General features: G+C 53.3%; 2 protein-coding genes across 2 annotated transcripts; both read left to right on the top strand.

Annotated features, from left to right (window-relative positions):
• Positions 1-6,318: 6,318 nt before the first annotated feature.
• ENH_00047760 (ribosomal RNA methyltransferase, putative) lies at positions 6,319-7,611 on the top strand (the record flags this gene model as incomplete). The annotated part of the gene is made up of 1 exon (XM_013581118.1): positions 6,319-7,611. One exon carries the CDS (start codon positions 6,319-6,321, stop codon positions 7,609-7,611), a length of 1,293 nt encoding a protein of 430 aa, XP_013436572.1.
• A 2,690-nt stretch (positions 7,612-10,301) lies between these two features.
• ENH_00047770 (hypothetical protein, conserved) lies at positions 10,302-13,769 on the top strand (the record flags this gene model as incomplete). Its single annotated transcript, XM_013581119.1, has 1 exon — positions 10,302-13,769. The coding sequence occupies one exon, from the start codon at positions 10,302-10,304 to the stop codon at positions 13,767-13,769; it is 3,468 nt and encodes a 1,155-aa protein (XP_013436573.1).
• Positions 13,770-14,786: the final 1,017 nt, after the last annotated feature.

A 14,786-nucleotide genomic window follows, 5' to 3' on the forward strand; every position in this document is an offset into this window, starting at 1 on the left:
AAACCCTAACCCCGGCCCCAAATTCCAAACCCTAAACCCTAACCGCAGCCCCAAACCCTAAACCTTAGCCCCAGCCCCAAACCCCAAATCCTAAACCCTAGCCTTAGCCCCAAACCCCAAATCCTAAACCCTAACCCCAGCGCCAAACCCTAAACCCTAGACCCTAAACCCTAAACCCTAAACCCTCACGGGGAGCACGCAGGGGAGGCGGAGAAGTGTAGAAAGGAAGAGTGGCGGATCCGTGAGTTAAAAGTCTGGCAGCGAAAGGGAGAAGTTCGAGGGGCAGGTCGTTGGGGTGTACGTACACCACAACGGCCAGGAGGGTCTGCAGAAAGCGGAAATTGGAAAACGAAAAGTCCTTTTCGAAAGCTTTTAGTTCTTTTATTTTTAATTGTTTGAAATGTTTAATTTGAAATAAATTAAATTAAAAAGAAATTAAAAAGAAATTAAAACACAACATGAGAAACTCCCGGCGAGGCAGTTCGGGGCGCAGACTTGAACTGAACAAAATTGGAACCAACTGGATCAAAAGAGTCCCACGAGTCGCTTTAATAAGTTAAATAAATAAATTAAATTAAATTAATTGATTAATTTAATTAATTTAATCAATTAAACAAACTAATTGATTTAATTTATTGCTCGAAATGGCCACCTGGAGCACGGCGGTGGCGAGGTAGAGCCAAAGGGCTGCAGCTGCATGCGCGGCTTTTAACGAGTTTTGTTTGCGTTGAAGAAAGTCGCAAAAAGAAATGCATTTTTCTCCTTTTTGGACTCCAAGTTTGGAAATAAAACAAAACCCTAGCCGCGCCAAACCCTCCAAACCCCCCGCAAGGCAAAAACCACTAACACTCAAACGACTGGGGGGTAAAAACCGAGAAAATTCCATTTGCAGCAAACACAAAGACACTCCCTGCAGCGCAAACCTCAACAGACACCCCAAAAGCTCCCTGTACACCCGAAAATAGCTCCAAGTACACCCCACAAGCTCCCGATACACCTGAAAATCGCTCCAAGTACACCCCACAAGCTCCCTGTACACCCGAACATAGCTCCAAATACACTCCAAGAGGTCCCTATACACCCGAATATAGCTCCGAGTGCACCCCACAAGCTCCCTATACACCCGAAAATAGCTCTAAATACACTCCAAGAGGTCCCTATACACCCGAAAACAGCTCCAAATACACCCGGAAAGGTCCCGCCCTATACACCTCAGCGCAGCTGTACATACACCCCAGGAGATCCCTATACACCCCAGCAAGCAGCTTGTGCATCTTGTAGGCAAAAAGTGAAAAACAAATTCAAATAAATTCTAAAAAAGAAAAAAGAAAAGCAAATTTAAATAAATTCTAGAAAAGAAAAAAGACTAGAAGTGAATAACTGAAATTTCGCAGTTGCAGCAGCAGCAAGCGGAATCTTTGGAGTGTACATACACCTGAACTAGCTGGCGGGAAGCGAAAAAGGACTAGAAAAACCTTTTCTAGAAATTAAATAATAAATTTATTTATTTTATTTATTTATTTATTTATTATTTATTTATTTATTTATTTATTTATTTATTTATTTATTTGGACGCACCCATAAGACAGAATGAAGGGCCAAAGACCAGAGAAAAACAGGAGGCGAAGAAATGGAGAGGAGCAGCAGCAGCAGCAGCAGCAGCTGAGCAGCAGCAGCAGCAGCAGCAGCAGCAGCAAAAGGCGTCAAAATAAAGAGAAAAAAGAACAAAAGAAAGACAACTGAATTAAAAAGAAACAGCAAATGCAAAAGGACTAAATGAAGAGGAGCAGCAAAAGAAGAGGCAAAGGAGCAGCAAATTAATAAAATAAAACGAAAAAAGCTGAAATGAATTAAAAAAATAAAAATAAACAAAAAGAATAGAATGAATTAAAAAGAAATTAAAACAAACAAAAAGAAGTAAATGCGTTAAAAAGGAAACAAAAACAAACAAAATGAATAAAATGAATTAAAAACAAAACAAAGGGAATTAAAATAATTAAGATGAATTAAAAAGAAATAAAAGAAACAAAAAGAACGAAATGAATCAAAAGGAAATAAAAAGAACGAAATGAATTAAAAAGAAAATAAAAAGAAACAAAAAGAACAAAATGAATTAAAAGAAATAAAAAGAAACCAAAAATATAAATGAATTAAAAGAAATGAAAGGAAACAAAAAGAACAAAAAGAATAAAATGAATTAAAAGAAACAAAAAAATAAATGAATTAAAAAGAAATAAAAAGAAACAAAAAAGAATAAAATGAATAAAAAGAAATAAAAACAAAACTCACAAAGTGGCCAAAAGCAACAAAAAGCAGCAGCAGCTTCTTCAAAAAAAAAGCAAAAGTCCAGCAGCAGCGCCGACCCGAAAGTCCCATTTTTAAAACTTTTAAAAAACTCTCCGACAAAAAAACGCAAAACAAAACCTCCACCGCCAGCCACCCGCTGGTGTACGTACACCCCAGCGCCAGCAGCAGCAGCAGCAGCAGCAGAGGCACACACGCAGCAGCAGCAGCAGCAGAAGCAGCAGCAGAGCCAGAAACGCAGCAGCAGCAGCAGCAGCAGCAGTAGAGGCAGAAACGCAGCAGCAGCAGCAGAAACGCAGCAGCAGCAGCAGCAGCAGCAGAAACGCAGCGGCAGCAGCAGCAGCAGCAGAAACACAGCAGCAGCAGCAGCAGCAGCGCAGCAGATGTATGAAGGATCGGGGTTGAAGGCTGCGGTGAGGGAGGGACTGCTGGCAGCAGCAGAGGGCAAGGGGGAGTTGGAAGAAGGGAAAGGGAATTGGAATTAAATCGGAATTACAATTCAAAAGAACAAAAAGTGGGAAGTCCATTGGCAAGTCCCAGAGCCTGCGCAGCAGCAGCAGCCACGAGGTGTACGTACACCGCAGCCACGCGGAGGCAAATCCGGAAAAGGGAAAACGGGGGAAATGCGAAGTTAATTCAAATAAACCACTCACGCCCGCCTCCCCGCAGAAAAAAGAAGAAAACTTGTCCATTTAAAGCAAACAAAATGAAGTGGAAAGTCCAAAACGTTGAAAACCTGAACTTGAATCGACGGCTGGCGTCAGAGGTGTCTGTACACCGCAGATTCTCGCGGCTCCATCTTCGTTATTCCTCCCGAAAAAGACAAAGACAAGTTTTTCGAAGTTTTAAAAATAGAATTTATAAATATAAATGCATTTAAATGGTCCTTTTCCTCTTTTTTCCGCAGAAAGAAACTCCCGAGAGCGCGAGCAGCTCCTGTGGACCGGGCCGCCGTCAAGTCTGCATTTGGCGGGAAAGCCGCGGCAAAAGCCAGAAAATGAAAATAAAAGAACTTCTATTTCTTCTATTTTGGTTTTTAATTCAAAATAATTAAATTAAAACACAAAATTCAAACAAAAACCCCCGCCGATGCTCCTGCGCCTCAACACCCGTCTTGCACGCCGGCGCGCCGCTCTTCAGGTGTACAGACAGCTGCTGCTGCGCACAGCATTTATTCTTTTCGTATTTTCACCACTTTTAATTATTCTTTACTTCCAAATAAACTCCATCTATTATTCCAAGACTTCTGCCGCGCTAGGGGGCCCCTCGAGGCCCTGGGGGCCCCCACGGGCCCCTCCAGTGCCCCCCAGGGGCCCTCAGGGGCCATGCAGGGGCCCCTAAGGGGCCCCCTTGGGGCCCCTTTGTGTAGTTTTTAAATTGTCCAGGTGATCTATTTCTTTTTCGGACTCTTTAGTGCTTTTAGTCTTTTTTAATTTCTTTTAATTTATACTTTTTAGTCTTTTTGAGTTCTTTTTGATTCTTTTGGTCCTTTAGAATTATTTTTGTCTTCTACTTCAAACCAGGTGTCTGTACACCTGAAAACCGGCGTTTGCGAAGCAGCAAATGTCGACGAAAAGTTCATTTTAAATAAAAACATTTTAGAGTTCAACTTATATTTCGTTGAGTCTTTTATTATATTTAATTTAAAATAAATATTTTTCTTTTTTCAAAACTTCAAATTAATTTAATTAATTCCAAAAAACCTTTTTCTCCTTTTTGAAACTCTTCGGACAACAGCAGCAAACGCCTCGCAGCAGCAGCAAACTGCTGCACGAAGCAGTTTGCTTTGCATGCATGCGCGCATGCATGCATGCATGCATGCATGCATGCATGCATGTACGCATGCATGCATGCATGCATGCATGCAAAGATCTTTTTTTGCTGCCTACACCCCGCCGCAGCTGTAGCAGCAGCAGCGGCTGCTGCTGCTGCTGCAGCGGAAGCAGTTGATGCTGTGGTTACGGCTCCTGCTCCGGCAGCGGAGGTGCGGGCGGCGCCCGCTGCTGCAGCTCCTGCTGCTGCTGCTGTTGCTGCTGCTGCTGCTGCTGCTACTACTACTGTAGTTGCTGCTGCTACTGCTGCAGCTGCTGCAGCAGCAGCAGCTGCTGCTGCTTCACCCGCTGCTGTGGCATCAGCAGGAGCTTTGCGAAGCGCAAGAGGCCAACAGTGGCTATATAAAGATTGCACATGTTGGCTACGCAGCAGCAGCAGCAGCAGCAGCAGCAGCAGCAGCAAATGCCGCTGCAGCAACAGAAGAAGGAATAGCATCAGCAGCAGCAATACCCGCAGCGCCATCCTCCGCAGCAACACCAGCCTAAAAGGCTTTTTTATTCTTTTTAATTTTAAAATGCTTTTTTATTTTTTTATTTTCAAAAGACTTATTTTTAATTCTTTTTAGTTTTTAGTTTGCCATTACTTCTCTTAATCCCGTTTTTTACTTCCTTATCTTAAAGTCTGCAGAGGGTTTAGAAGCCTTAGGGTTTAGGGCTTAGGGTTTAGGGTTTAGGGTTCAGGGTTTAGGATTTAACGGGCCTCAGCCCGCAGCAGCGGCAGCAGCAGCAGAAGCAGCAATAGCAGCAGCAGCAGCAGCAGCAGGGGACCCTTTTGCTGCTGCCTGGAGGTCTTAAAAGCAAAGTAACTACGTGTGTACTATGCGCTGCACACAAACCCTAATTAAGGGTTTTTACGTGAAACCCTTAATTAGGGTTTCACGTAAATACGTACAGTATAAAGTACAGTTTTTAAACTCCAAAGTTAGTTTAGTTGAATTCGTTCCAAGGATCCAGGGCCAAGGCGTCTGATATTAGGGTTTAGGGCGTAGGGTTTAGGGTTTAGCGTTAGGGTTTTAGGGTTTAGGGTTTAGGGTTTAGGGTTTAGCGTTTAGGGTTTAGGGTTTAGGGTCTAGGGTTTAGAGTTTAGTGTTTAGGGTTTAGGGTTTAGGCTTTTAGGTTGAGGAAGCTGGGTTGGGGGTTTCTTGTATCTTCTTCCCAGGTTTTAGGGCATAGCTTTTAGTGTTTAGCGTTTACTATTTAGGGTTTAGGGGTTAGGGTCTAGGGTTTGGGGTTTAGAGTTTAGGGTTTAGGGTTTAGGGTTTAGGGTTTAGGGTTTAGGGTTTAGGGTTTAGGGTTTGTTCGTGTGCGGGAGGAGCCGCGTTGCTGTTGCATGCAAGTGCCGTGGCTGCAGACGGAGCAAAGGGTTTCTTTTTGGAGGAGAAAAAGGGGAAAACAATTTAAATTTAATTTAAATAAATAAAATAATTAAAATAAATAAAATAAATAAAATAAATAAAATAAATAAAATTAAATTTCAAAATGTCTTTGCCAGCACAGCCCCCTGGAGCTTCCTGGCGGTTTTGGCTGGAGTTCAGATTTGCAGGTTTTGGAATATTTTTTCCGCTTTTTGGCTTTAAAACGATTTATTTGTTTATTTTTATTTATTTATTTATTTAATTTTACTTTTTTATTTATTTTATTTCGTTTTTTTGCCTCATTTTCCGGCTTTTCGAGCCTCTTCTTCGCGCGGCTTCCGTCGGCTGCGGGGAAACGGAATTCAGAAAAAAACATTTTTCTTTCTTTTTGCCTCTAAAAATCTTTTATTTATTTCCTTTTCATTTAAAACCTTTTATTATTTAATTTTCCACATTTTAAAATCTTCAGTTCCCATTTTTCGCCCGTTTTCATCACCAGCAAACGCCCATCTTTGCTGCTTTTGAATTTTCCTTCTTTTTTGATTTCCGGGTCATTTTTTGCGGGAAGTCCTTTTAAAAGCATTTTTCTTTTCCCCTTTTGTCTTAGAACATCTTCTCCTCCATTATCCCCGGCTTTACGGCCCCTTTTCGTCGAAGATCCGGCGCTTTCTGCTGCTGCTGCTGCTGCAGCAGCAGCAGCAGCAGCGCAGCCTCCTCCTCCGCCCTCGCCGCCACCCCAGCAGCAGCAGCAGCAGCACCAGCAGCAGCACCAGCAGCAGCAGCAGCAGCAGCAGCAGCAGCAGCAGCAGCAGCAGCAGCAGCAGAGGATGGGCCGGATATCCCGCGACCGGCGGGACATATACTACAGGCGGGCCAAAGAAGAAGGCTTTAGGGCTCGTTCTGCTTACAAGCTGCTGCAGCTGGATGACGAGCTGCACTTCTTGTCTCCTCCAAACTGCTGCTTCTCCAGCAGCTCCGAGTCCTCTTCTTCTGAAGACGAAGCAGCTGCTGCGCAGCAGCAGCAGCAGCAGCAGCAGCAGCAGCAGCAGCAGCAGGGGCGTTTCTGGGGGCCTTCTGCTTCTGTGTGGGACTACCCGCACAGGGCTGTGGACTTGTGCGCAGCGCCTGGCAGCTGGAGCCAAGTGCTGCGCCGCAGGCTTTGGAGGAACTACCAACTCAAAGTGCGGGAGTTCAACAAACTGCAGCAGCAGCAGCAGCAGCAGCAGCAGCAGCAGCAGCAGCAGCAGCAGCTGGTTCGCCCGGAGCCTCCGCTGATAGTGGCTGTGGACCTGCAGGAAATGAGTCCGCTGGAAGGAGTGGTTTGCATAAAGGGAGACATAACGCATGCAGCAACTCGTGCTGCAGTGCTTAGCTGCTTCCAGCAGCAAAGCACTGCAGCAGCAGCAGCAGCAGCTGCTGCTGCTGCATGCGAGCAGCAAGCAGCAGACTTGGTGGTCTGCGACGGGGCCCCCGACGTGACGGGAATGCGCGAACTGGACGAATGCATGCAGCAGCAGCTGCTGCTGGCAGCAGCAGCAACAGCAGCAGCGCTGCTGCGCCCCGGGGGGGCCCTCGTGGCCAAAGTCTTCAGGGCCGAACTGGGGCCCCTTCTTTGCATGCAGCTGGGGGCCCTCTTTGCTGCAGTTTGCTGCAGCAAACCTGCTGCTTCCCGCAGCAGCAGCAGCGAGGCTTTCCTCGTCTGCCGCGGCTTCCGCCCCACGCCCCCGCTGCCGCGCCCCCTCCCCGCCCCGCAGCAGCAGCAGCAGCAGCAGCAGCAGCAGCAGCAGCAGCAGCAGCGGGGGGTGGAGCCGCGAGAGCGCGGCGCCGACGAAGCAGCGCCCCAGCACCCGCAGCAGCAGCAGCAACTGCACCAGCAGCAGCACCAGCAGCAGCAGCAGCAGCAGCAGCAGCAGCAGCAGCAGCAGCAGCAGGTGGCGGAGCTGTGGGCGGAAGCAGTTGTGGGGCAGCTGGTGCCCTTCGTGAGCTGCGGAGACACCCGAGAAATGGACGCCGACCGAAACTACTTGCTGCCGAGGTGTACGTACACCCCGCGGCCGCCGCTGCAGCCGCCGACGCACCCGGCCTACGAAGTGGCGCTGCGGCGGAAAAGGGGGATTTAATTGCAGAATTAAATTAATTTAATTAATTTAATTAATTTAATTAATTTAATTATTTATTTATTCATTTATTTCATTTAATTTAAGCCTTCTGCTTCCTCCCAGCTCCCCTCGAGGCCTCCTCGCGTTTGCTGCAGCACAGCACGCGGCGGGCTGCTGCTGCAGTTGCTGCTGCTGCTGCTGCTGCTGCTGCAGCTGCTGCTGAAGTTCAGCTGAAAAGGACACTTTTGCTTCTTTCTGAGGTTTTGTTTTTCTTTTGTTTTTATTTCTTCAAAACATTTCTTCAATTTTGCTTTTTTTAGTGCAGCAGCAAACTCTTGAGATAAGCCACTCCAAACCCTAAACCCTAAACCCTCGGGATGGTCCCCAGGGGGGCCCCTTTAGGGGCCCCCCTGGGGACCCCCAGGGGCCCCCAAAGGGGCCCCCCAGGGGCTCTTCAGGGGCCTCCAAAGGGGGGCCCCTCGGGGGCCCCTGTGGGGTTCATTAGGGGCCCCTTTGAGGCCCCTCTGAGGCTTTTAAGAGGCTGCAGATTAGTTGAAGCTGATGAGCAGAAGACATCCCTAGGGTTTAGGGTTTAGGGTTTAGGGTTTAGGGTTTAGAAGTGTTTTCGTGGCTGCTGCTCAGCAGCTAGCCAGAGCTAGCGCTAGCTGCCTTAGACTGCTTTTGGGGTTTTAGCGGTTCCTTTAGGCGGAGACGCAGCAGCAGCAGCAGCAGCAGCAGCAGCAGCAGCAGCAACAGCAGCAGCAGCAGCAAAGGCCTGCAGCAGCCGACAGCAGCAAAGACGCCAAGAAGACACAAAAGGACAGGCAAAAAGACCCACACACTATTGACACTCTGGAGCCACAAAGGGGCCCCTGCTGCTGTTAGTGTGGACTTTGGCTTTTTTGCTGCAGTGTTTGTGGGGTTGCTGCTGCATTGTCTTCTTTGTGCTGCAGCTTCTGAGGCTTGCTGCTGCAGCTGCAGCTAGCTGTGGCTTGCTGCAGCTAGCTGCGGCGAGCCGTGGCCAGTCACTACGGCTAGCTGTGGCTAGCCGTGGCTAGCTATGGCTAGCTGTGGCTAGCTGTGGCTAGCCCTAGCTAGCTGCGGCTACACCGTGGCTAGCTGTGGCTAGCTGTGGTTAGCCGCATCACTTGGGGGCTGCAGTCCTGTGTGCTGCGGCCAGCAGCAGCAGCAGCAGCAGCAGCAGCAGCAGCAGGGTTGCCTTTGGCTGGGGGCTTGGGGCTCTGTGGCGCAGCGCGAAGGGAAGAAATGAATTAAATGACTTAAAATTTAAATTCTTTTGCTGCTCAGCAGCAAATAAAAGGAAAGAGGGTCTTTGCTGCTTGCGGGAAAGCCTGGTTCTCGAGGCCTGGGGCCCTGCGCCGTGAGACAGCAGCAGCAGCAGCAGCAGCAGCAGCAGCAGCATCAGCAGCAGCAGCAGCAGCAGCAGCAGCGGCGGCGGCAGCAGCGGCTGGAGCGGAGGGCCGCCGCGGGGAAAGGGGGCGGGAGTTAATTTACAAATTCGGAAAAGTGGAAATAAAGTGATGAAGTCATTGTCGGGCAATGAATTGCTGCAGCAGTGTGAGGTGTACGTACACCTCAGGGCTCAGAGCGGGTCCGTGCTCGGGCTGCGCCCGCGAAAGCGCCCCCAGGCGCCGTTTTCGGAGCTTTAAAAGGCCAGTTGCAGAAATAAATGAATTAAAAAAGTAATGAAAGAAGAAGTTGCGCGAAATTCCCGCGGGAAAGCTGCGGTGTACGTACACCTGGTCTCGAGCCGCTGCCGACCCGCAGTGTCTTGCTGCTGCCGGCCTGCTGCTGGCTGCCGGCGCGGGGGCCCCTGGGGGCCCCCCTGGACTCAAAAGAATGCCTTTTTAAATGGGATTCATATGTTTTGGGAATTATTTGAACTTTAATGTGCAAGATCCCTCAGCAGGAGGGCCAGGAGCAGCTGGCGGGCGCGCTGCTGCTGCTGCTGCTGCTGCTGCTGGTGCACGAGACGCAGCTCCCGCGGCTCCCACGCCCCTGTCTTTCTGCTGCCTCTTCCCCTAATTGCTGCTTTTTGAATTAGTCCCTGAAAAGCTTGCTGCTGTCTTTGGGGGGCCTCACTGACACGGCTGCTGTTGCTGCTGCGCGCGCTGCTGCTCGCGTGCTCTGGGCTGCCGAGCAGCAGCGCCAGCAGCAGCAGCAGCAGCAGCTGCTGCTGCAGCAGCAGCAGCACGCCTTTTGAATGAATTTGAAACCAAACGCAATTGCTGCCACATACAAAACAAGGCCCCAACTTCATCTGCCCTTCCCGGCTAGCTGCTGCTCCTGCGGTGCCGCCCCAGTGCTCTCACCAGCAGCAGCAGCAGCAGCAGCAGCAGCAGCAGCAAGAGTGACCAATAACGAAGTAGCTAGCCAAGGTCTGCTCTCCAAAGAGGCAGCAGCACCGAGCTTCATCCTGCGAGTTCATTGCAGCTTTATCAGCAGCAGCAGCAGCAGCAGCAGCAGCAGCAGCAGCGGCAGCAGCAGCAGCAGCAGGAAAAGGCAAAACGACGTCTCTATGCTGGCAGCACCAGCAGCAGCAGCAGCAACAGTTTTGGCGACAGCAGCCGCAGCGCCAGGCGTAACAACGGTTACCGTAGTGAGGCGGAGCCAGTGCTGCTCTGCGGCAAGCAGCAGCAGCAGCAGCAGCAGCAGCCGCAGCAGCAGCAGCAGCAGCAGCAGCAGCAGCAATGCATCTCCTCACAGTGCTTGCGCCGCTTGCCAAGGCGGAGGGCCCGCCTAGCGGTTTGCCGGGGTCGTCCGCAGCAGCAGCGACGCCTCGTTCCGCGGCGAAAGCAGCAGCAGCAGCAGCAGCAGCAGCAGCAGCAGCAGCAGCAGCAGCAAAAGCCTCCCCCCCGCTGCACGCGCTGCTGCCCCCCTCCCCTGCAGCAACAGCCTACGCACACTCCGACACTTCCACGCAGCCCGAGAGGTCTTCTTTGCTGTCGCCGAGTCCTTTGCTGCTGCCGCTGACTCCGGGGGGCCCCTGCAGCAGCCTGTGGTCGGGGGCCCCCTCCCCCAAGCAGCAGCAGCAGCAGCAGCAGCAGCAGCAGCAGCTGCAGCAGCAGCTGCTGCTGCACAAGCAGCAGCCGTGGGACTGGAACGCGTACGCCAGAGGCCTCCCTTCGCTCCTCGCAGGGCCCGAGGCCCTGCAGGTGACGGAACAGCAGCAGCAGCAGCAGCAGCAGCAGCAGCAGCAGCAGCAGCTGGCTCTCGGCAATGACGCAGACACTCCTGCTGCTGCTGCAGCAGCAGCAGCAGGTGGCGCTTCTGCTGCTGCTGGAAGAGTGCCGCCGAGTCCTGCTGCTCCTTGCCTCCTTCACACCACCCAGGTGCTTCCTGCTGCTGCTGCTGCTGCTGCGGAGAAGGCCTTTTGGCCCCTCAGCAGCAGCAGCAGCATAACGACGCATGCAAGCTGCAGCAGCTTAGCCACACTTGCAAGCAGCAGCAGCAACAGAAGCTACCCCTGCCTGGCTTCTAGCAGCAGCATTGTATCCCTTCCTGCTGTGGAGCCGCTCTTGCAGCAGCAGCAGCAGCAGCGCTTGCTGCAGCAGCAGCACGACTCTCTGCAGCAGCTCCAAGAGCCGCAGCAGCAGCAGCAGCAGCAGCAGCAGCAGCACATTCATGAACTTGTGATGAAGCAACGCAGTGAGTTTCTTCGAGGGTTGGATGGGGCCAAAGGGTCACCACGGCAGCGGCTGCAGGCTCAGCAGGAGCAGCAGCAGGAGCAGCAGCAACGCCAGATCCAGCTGCAGCAGCAGCAGCAGCAGCAGCAGCAGCAGAAGCAGCAGCAGCAGCAGCAGCGAAAGGAGCAAAGCTTCCAGACACAAGAGGTTTGCAGCTGCAGCCCCGTCTCAGCAGCGCAGCAAACTCGCCGGCCTCCGTGGCTGCGGCGGCACCCGAGGCCTGCGGCCCCGGGAGAGCAGCAGCAGCAGCAGCAGCAGCAGCAGCAGCAGCAGCAGCAGCAACAGCACCAGCAGCACGGTCCGCAGCCTCAGCAGCAGGACTCGGACCAGCAGCAGCAGGAGCAGCAGCAGCAGCAGCGAGAAGCTGCACAGGTGTCGGAGTCGCAGCAGCAGAAGCAGCAGCAGCAGCAGCAGCAGCAAGCTGCTTTTCTTTGGGGACGGGTGCTGCAGCAGCGGCGCTGCCAGTCTTGGATAGATCATCGCATGCAGCCTGCGGGGCTTCTTCCCCCCAGCAGCAGCATTTTGCCCCAGCAGCAGCAGCAGCAGCAGCAGCAGCAGCGGGTGCGAGCAGCATCGGAGTCTCCTGTTCTGCTGCAGCAGCAGCAACCAATGCAACAGCAGCAGCAGCAGCAGCACCGTTCAGCCCCCATCGCGGTGCACCTTGACGGGGCTGGGTCCTGCTGCAGTAGCTCGTACAACAGCAGCTGCATGCAGCAGCAGCAGCAGCAGCAGCAGCAGCAGCAGCAGCAACGCCAGGGAATATTACCTCAAGAGGATCCCTGTGGCATGCACGAGGCCCTCATAACTGACCTGGGCCACGGCTGTTTGCTGCAGCAGCAGCAGCAGCAGCAGCAGCAGCAGCGGCCGCTGCTGCCTTGTGAAAGCTGTTTTTGCACTATGGCTGCCCAGCAAGAGCAGCAGCAGCAGACGCAGCAGCAGCAGCAATGCTCTTGTAGTGGCTGCTGCCCCAAAGAGAAACCGGAGCAGCAGCAGCAGCAGCAGCAGCAGCAGCCTGTGGCGCTCATGAGCTGGCCCTCGCAGGTGTGCTCCTTGGCCGCTGAAGGAGCAGCAGCAGCAGCAGCTGCTGCTGCTGCTGCCACAGTGGGCTCCGCCTTTGCTGCGCCTGAGTCAGGCTGCTGCTCCTGCTGCCCGGGCTTGTCTGTTGCAGCAGCAGGAGCAGCAGCAGGAGCAGCAGCAGGAGCAGCAGCAGGGCCAGAGCAGCTCATGGTGCTGCAGTATAAAGACATGCTGAGGCAGCAAGGCCGCATCATAAGGGAGCAGCAAGAACGCATACTGCAGCAGCAGCAGCAGGACTGGCTGTTGCAGCAGCGCGTGGCTTTGCTGGAGCAGCAGCAGCAGCAGCAGCAGCAGCAAAGTCAGGAAGCTTCTTGCGGACGCAGCTTCTCAGGGAGAGTGAGCGAAGCCCATCTTCGCGGCTGCCACAGCTGCAGCAACGTGGCCAGCAGCAGCAGCAGCAGCAGCAGCAGCAGCAGAATCAGAGGTTTCTGCTGCAGCAGCGACTGCTGCTCCGGTGCTTCCGAACCGCTGCAGCAAGCGGCTGCCTACGGCGGCAGCTGCAGCAGCGAGGACGTGAGCCACGCCAGACCAGCAGCAGCGGCAGCAGCTGCTGCTGCAGCAGCAACTTGTCCGATCCCCTTCAGCAGCGATACGCCTGCTGCAGCAGCAGCGACTGCAGCAGAAGCAGCACCGGCGAATGCCCGAGAAGCTGCAAGAGCAGCAGCAGCAGCAGCAGCAAAGGAGCGCGTGCGGGGCCAGCGCAGCAGCCGGCAGCGCAGCAGCAACGACAGCAGCAGCAGCAGCAGCAGCGAAGAAAACAGCCTTTGCTGCTGCCAGCAGCAGCCCTGCTGCTGCCAAGAAGAGCTGTGGCTCTCGCAAGCGCTTGGCCGCGGCATAGCGGGGCGGCGGCGGTGGCAGCGGCGGCTGCGGGGCTGCAGCAGCAGAAGCAGCAGCAGCAGCAGCAGCAGCAGCCGCAGCAGCAGCAGCTGGGCGAAGCGGGAAGCGTCGCCGGGCGCTGCGGGCTGCGGGCGGGGCCGCGACAGCAGCAGCAGCAGCAGCAGCGGCAGCAGCAGCAAGAAGCCCTGCAGCAGCAAACTCCAGCTCAAACAAATTTCCAAAAAAGATATTTATTTATCTCCTTCTGTTCAAAGATGCTTAAAGACAAGACTCAAAGTTCGGCAGCAAGCTCTCGTGGGCTGTCTGCAGATGCGGGCCTCATTTTTGGAGGGGGCGGACAGGGCGCTGCAGCGCGAGCTGCAGCAGCAGCAGCAGCAGCACGCACCCCACAGCAGCAGCAGCAGCAGCAGCAGCAGCAGCAGCAGCAGCAGCAGCAGCAGCGCTGCCAACGCCCTGGACCTCCAGGCGTGGCTGCTGAGGGCGCAGCAGTGCTGCGAAGCTGAGGAAGCAGCACTTCGAGGAATGCTGGCGAAGCAGCAGGAGCGGCGGCTCCGCTGACTTCCTGCTGCAGCCCCAGCAGCAGCAGCAGCAGCAGCAGCAGCAGCAGCAGCGGGAGAAGCAGCAGCAGCGACTGCCGCCGCCGAAGCACTAAATTCTGGTTGTCAAGCTCTCCTCCGTTTTCCAAGCTGCCGCTGCGACCACAGCGACGCAGCTGCAGCAGCAGCAGCAGCAGGACCCGCTCTTGCTGCTGCTGCTGCTGCTGCAGCGGCTCACAGAAACAGCCGCAGCAAATCAAATCTGTGTCCTTTTCTCTGCGTGCCGCCAAGGCTTTAATGCATTTAAAGCAACTAAAGTTGCCCGCAGTTTGCAGGCGGGGCCAATAGGCAAATAAAGCAGCAACAGCGCAGCAGCAGCAGCGCAGCAGCAGCAGCGCAGCAGCAGCAGCAGCACTGCAGCGCAGCACAAGTTGGTCGTAGCTAGCTACTCCCTCTAGCTACTCCCACACATTAGAAGTTCAGCTAGCTGAAACGCTTCGGCCCAAACAGCTCGCCACCATAGAAAGGCTGCGCGAGCTGCTAGCCAGTTAGCTAACTGGCAGCTAGCTAGCTAGCTAGCTAGCTAGCTAGCTAGCTAGCTTGATAGCTAGCTGGCTACCTAACTGGCTAGCCAGCCACCTAGCTGGCTAGCAGACTGGCTAGCCAGCCACCTAGCTGGCTAGCAGACTAGCTGATTGGCGAGCTAGCTGCTTGACTAGCCAGCCAACCAGCTAGCTAGCCAGCTAGCCATCAAGCCCGCTAGCCAGCCAGCTCGCTAGCCAGCTAGGTCGCCAGCTAGCTATCTAGCTAGCTAGCTCGCCAGCTAGCTATTTAGCCAGCTAGCTCGCCAGCTAGCTATCTACCCAGCTAGCTCGCCCGCTGGCCAGCCAGCTCGCCAGGCAGCCAACCAGCCGGCTAGCTAACTAGCCAGCTAGCTAGCTAACCAACTAGCCAGCCAGCTAGCTAGCTAGCTAGCTAGCGACTCAGAGGTAGAGGGAAGAAGAGAAGACAGTGCCGCGGCGGAGCTGGCGAATGGCAG

Source organism: Eimeria necatrix, genomic scaffold (genome assembly GCF_000499385.1).
Source record: "Eimeria necatrix Houghton genomic scaffold, Enh_scaff369, whole genome shotgun sequence".
NCBI lineage: Eukaryota > Apicomplexa > Conoidasida > Eucoccidiorida > Eimeriidae > Eimeria > Eimeria necatrix.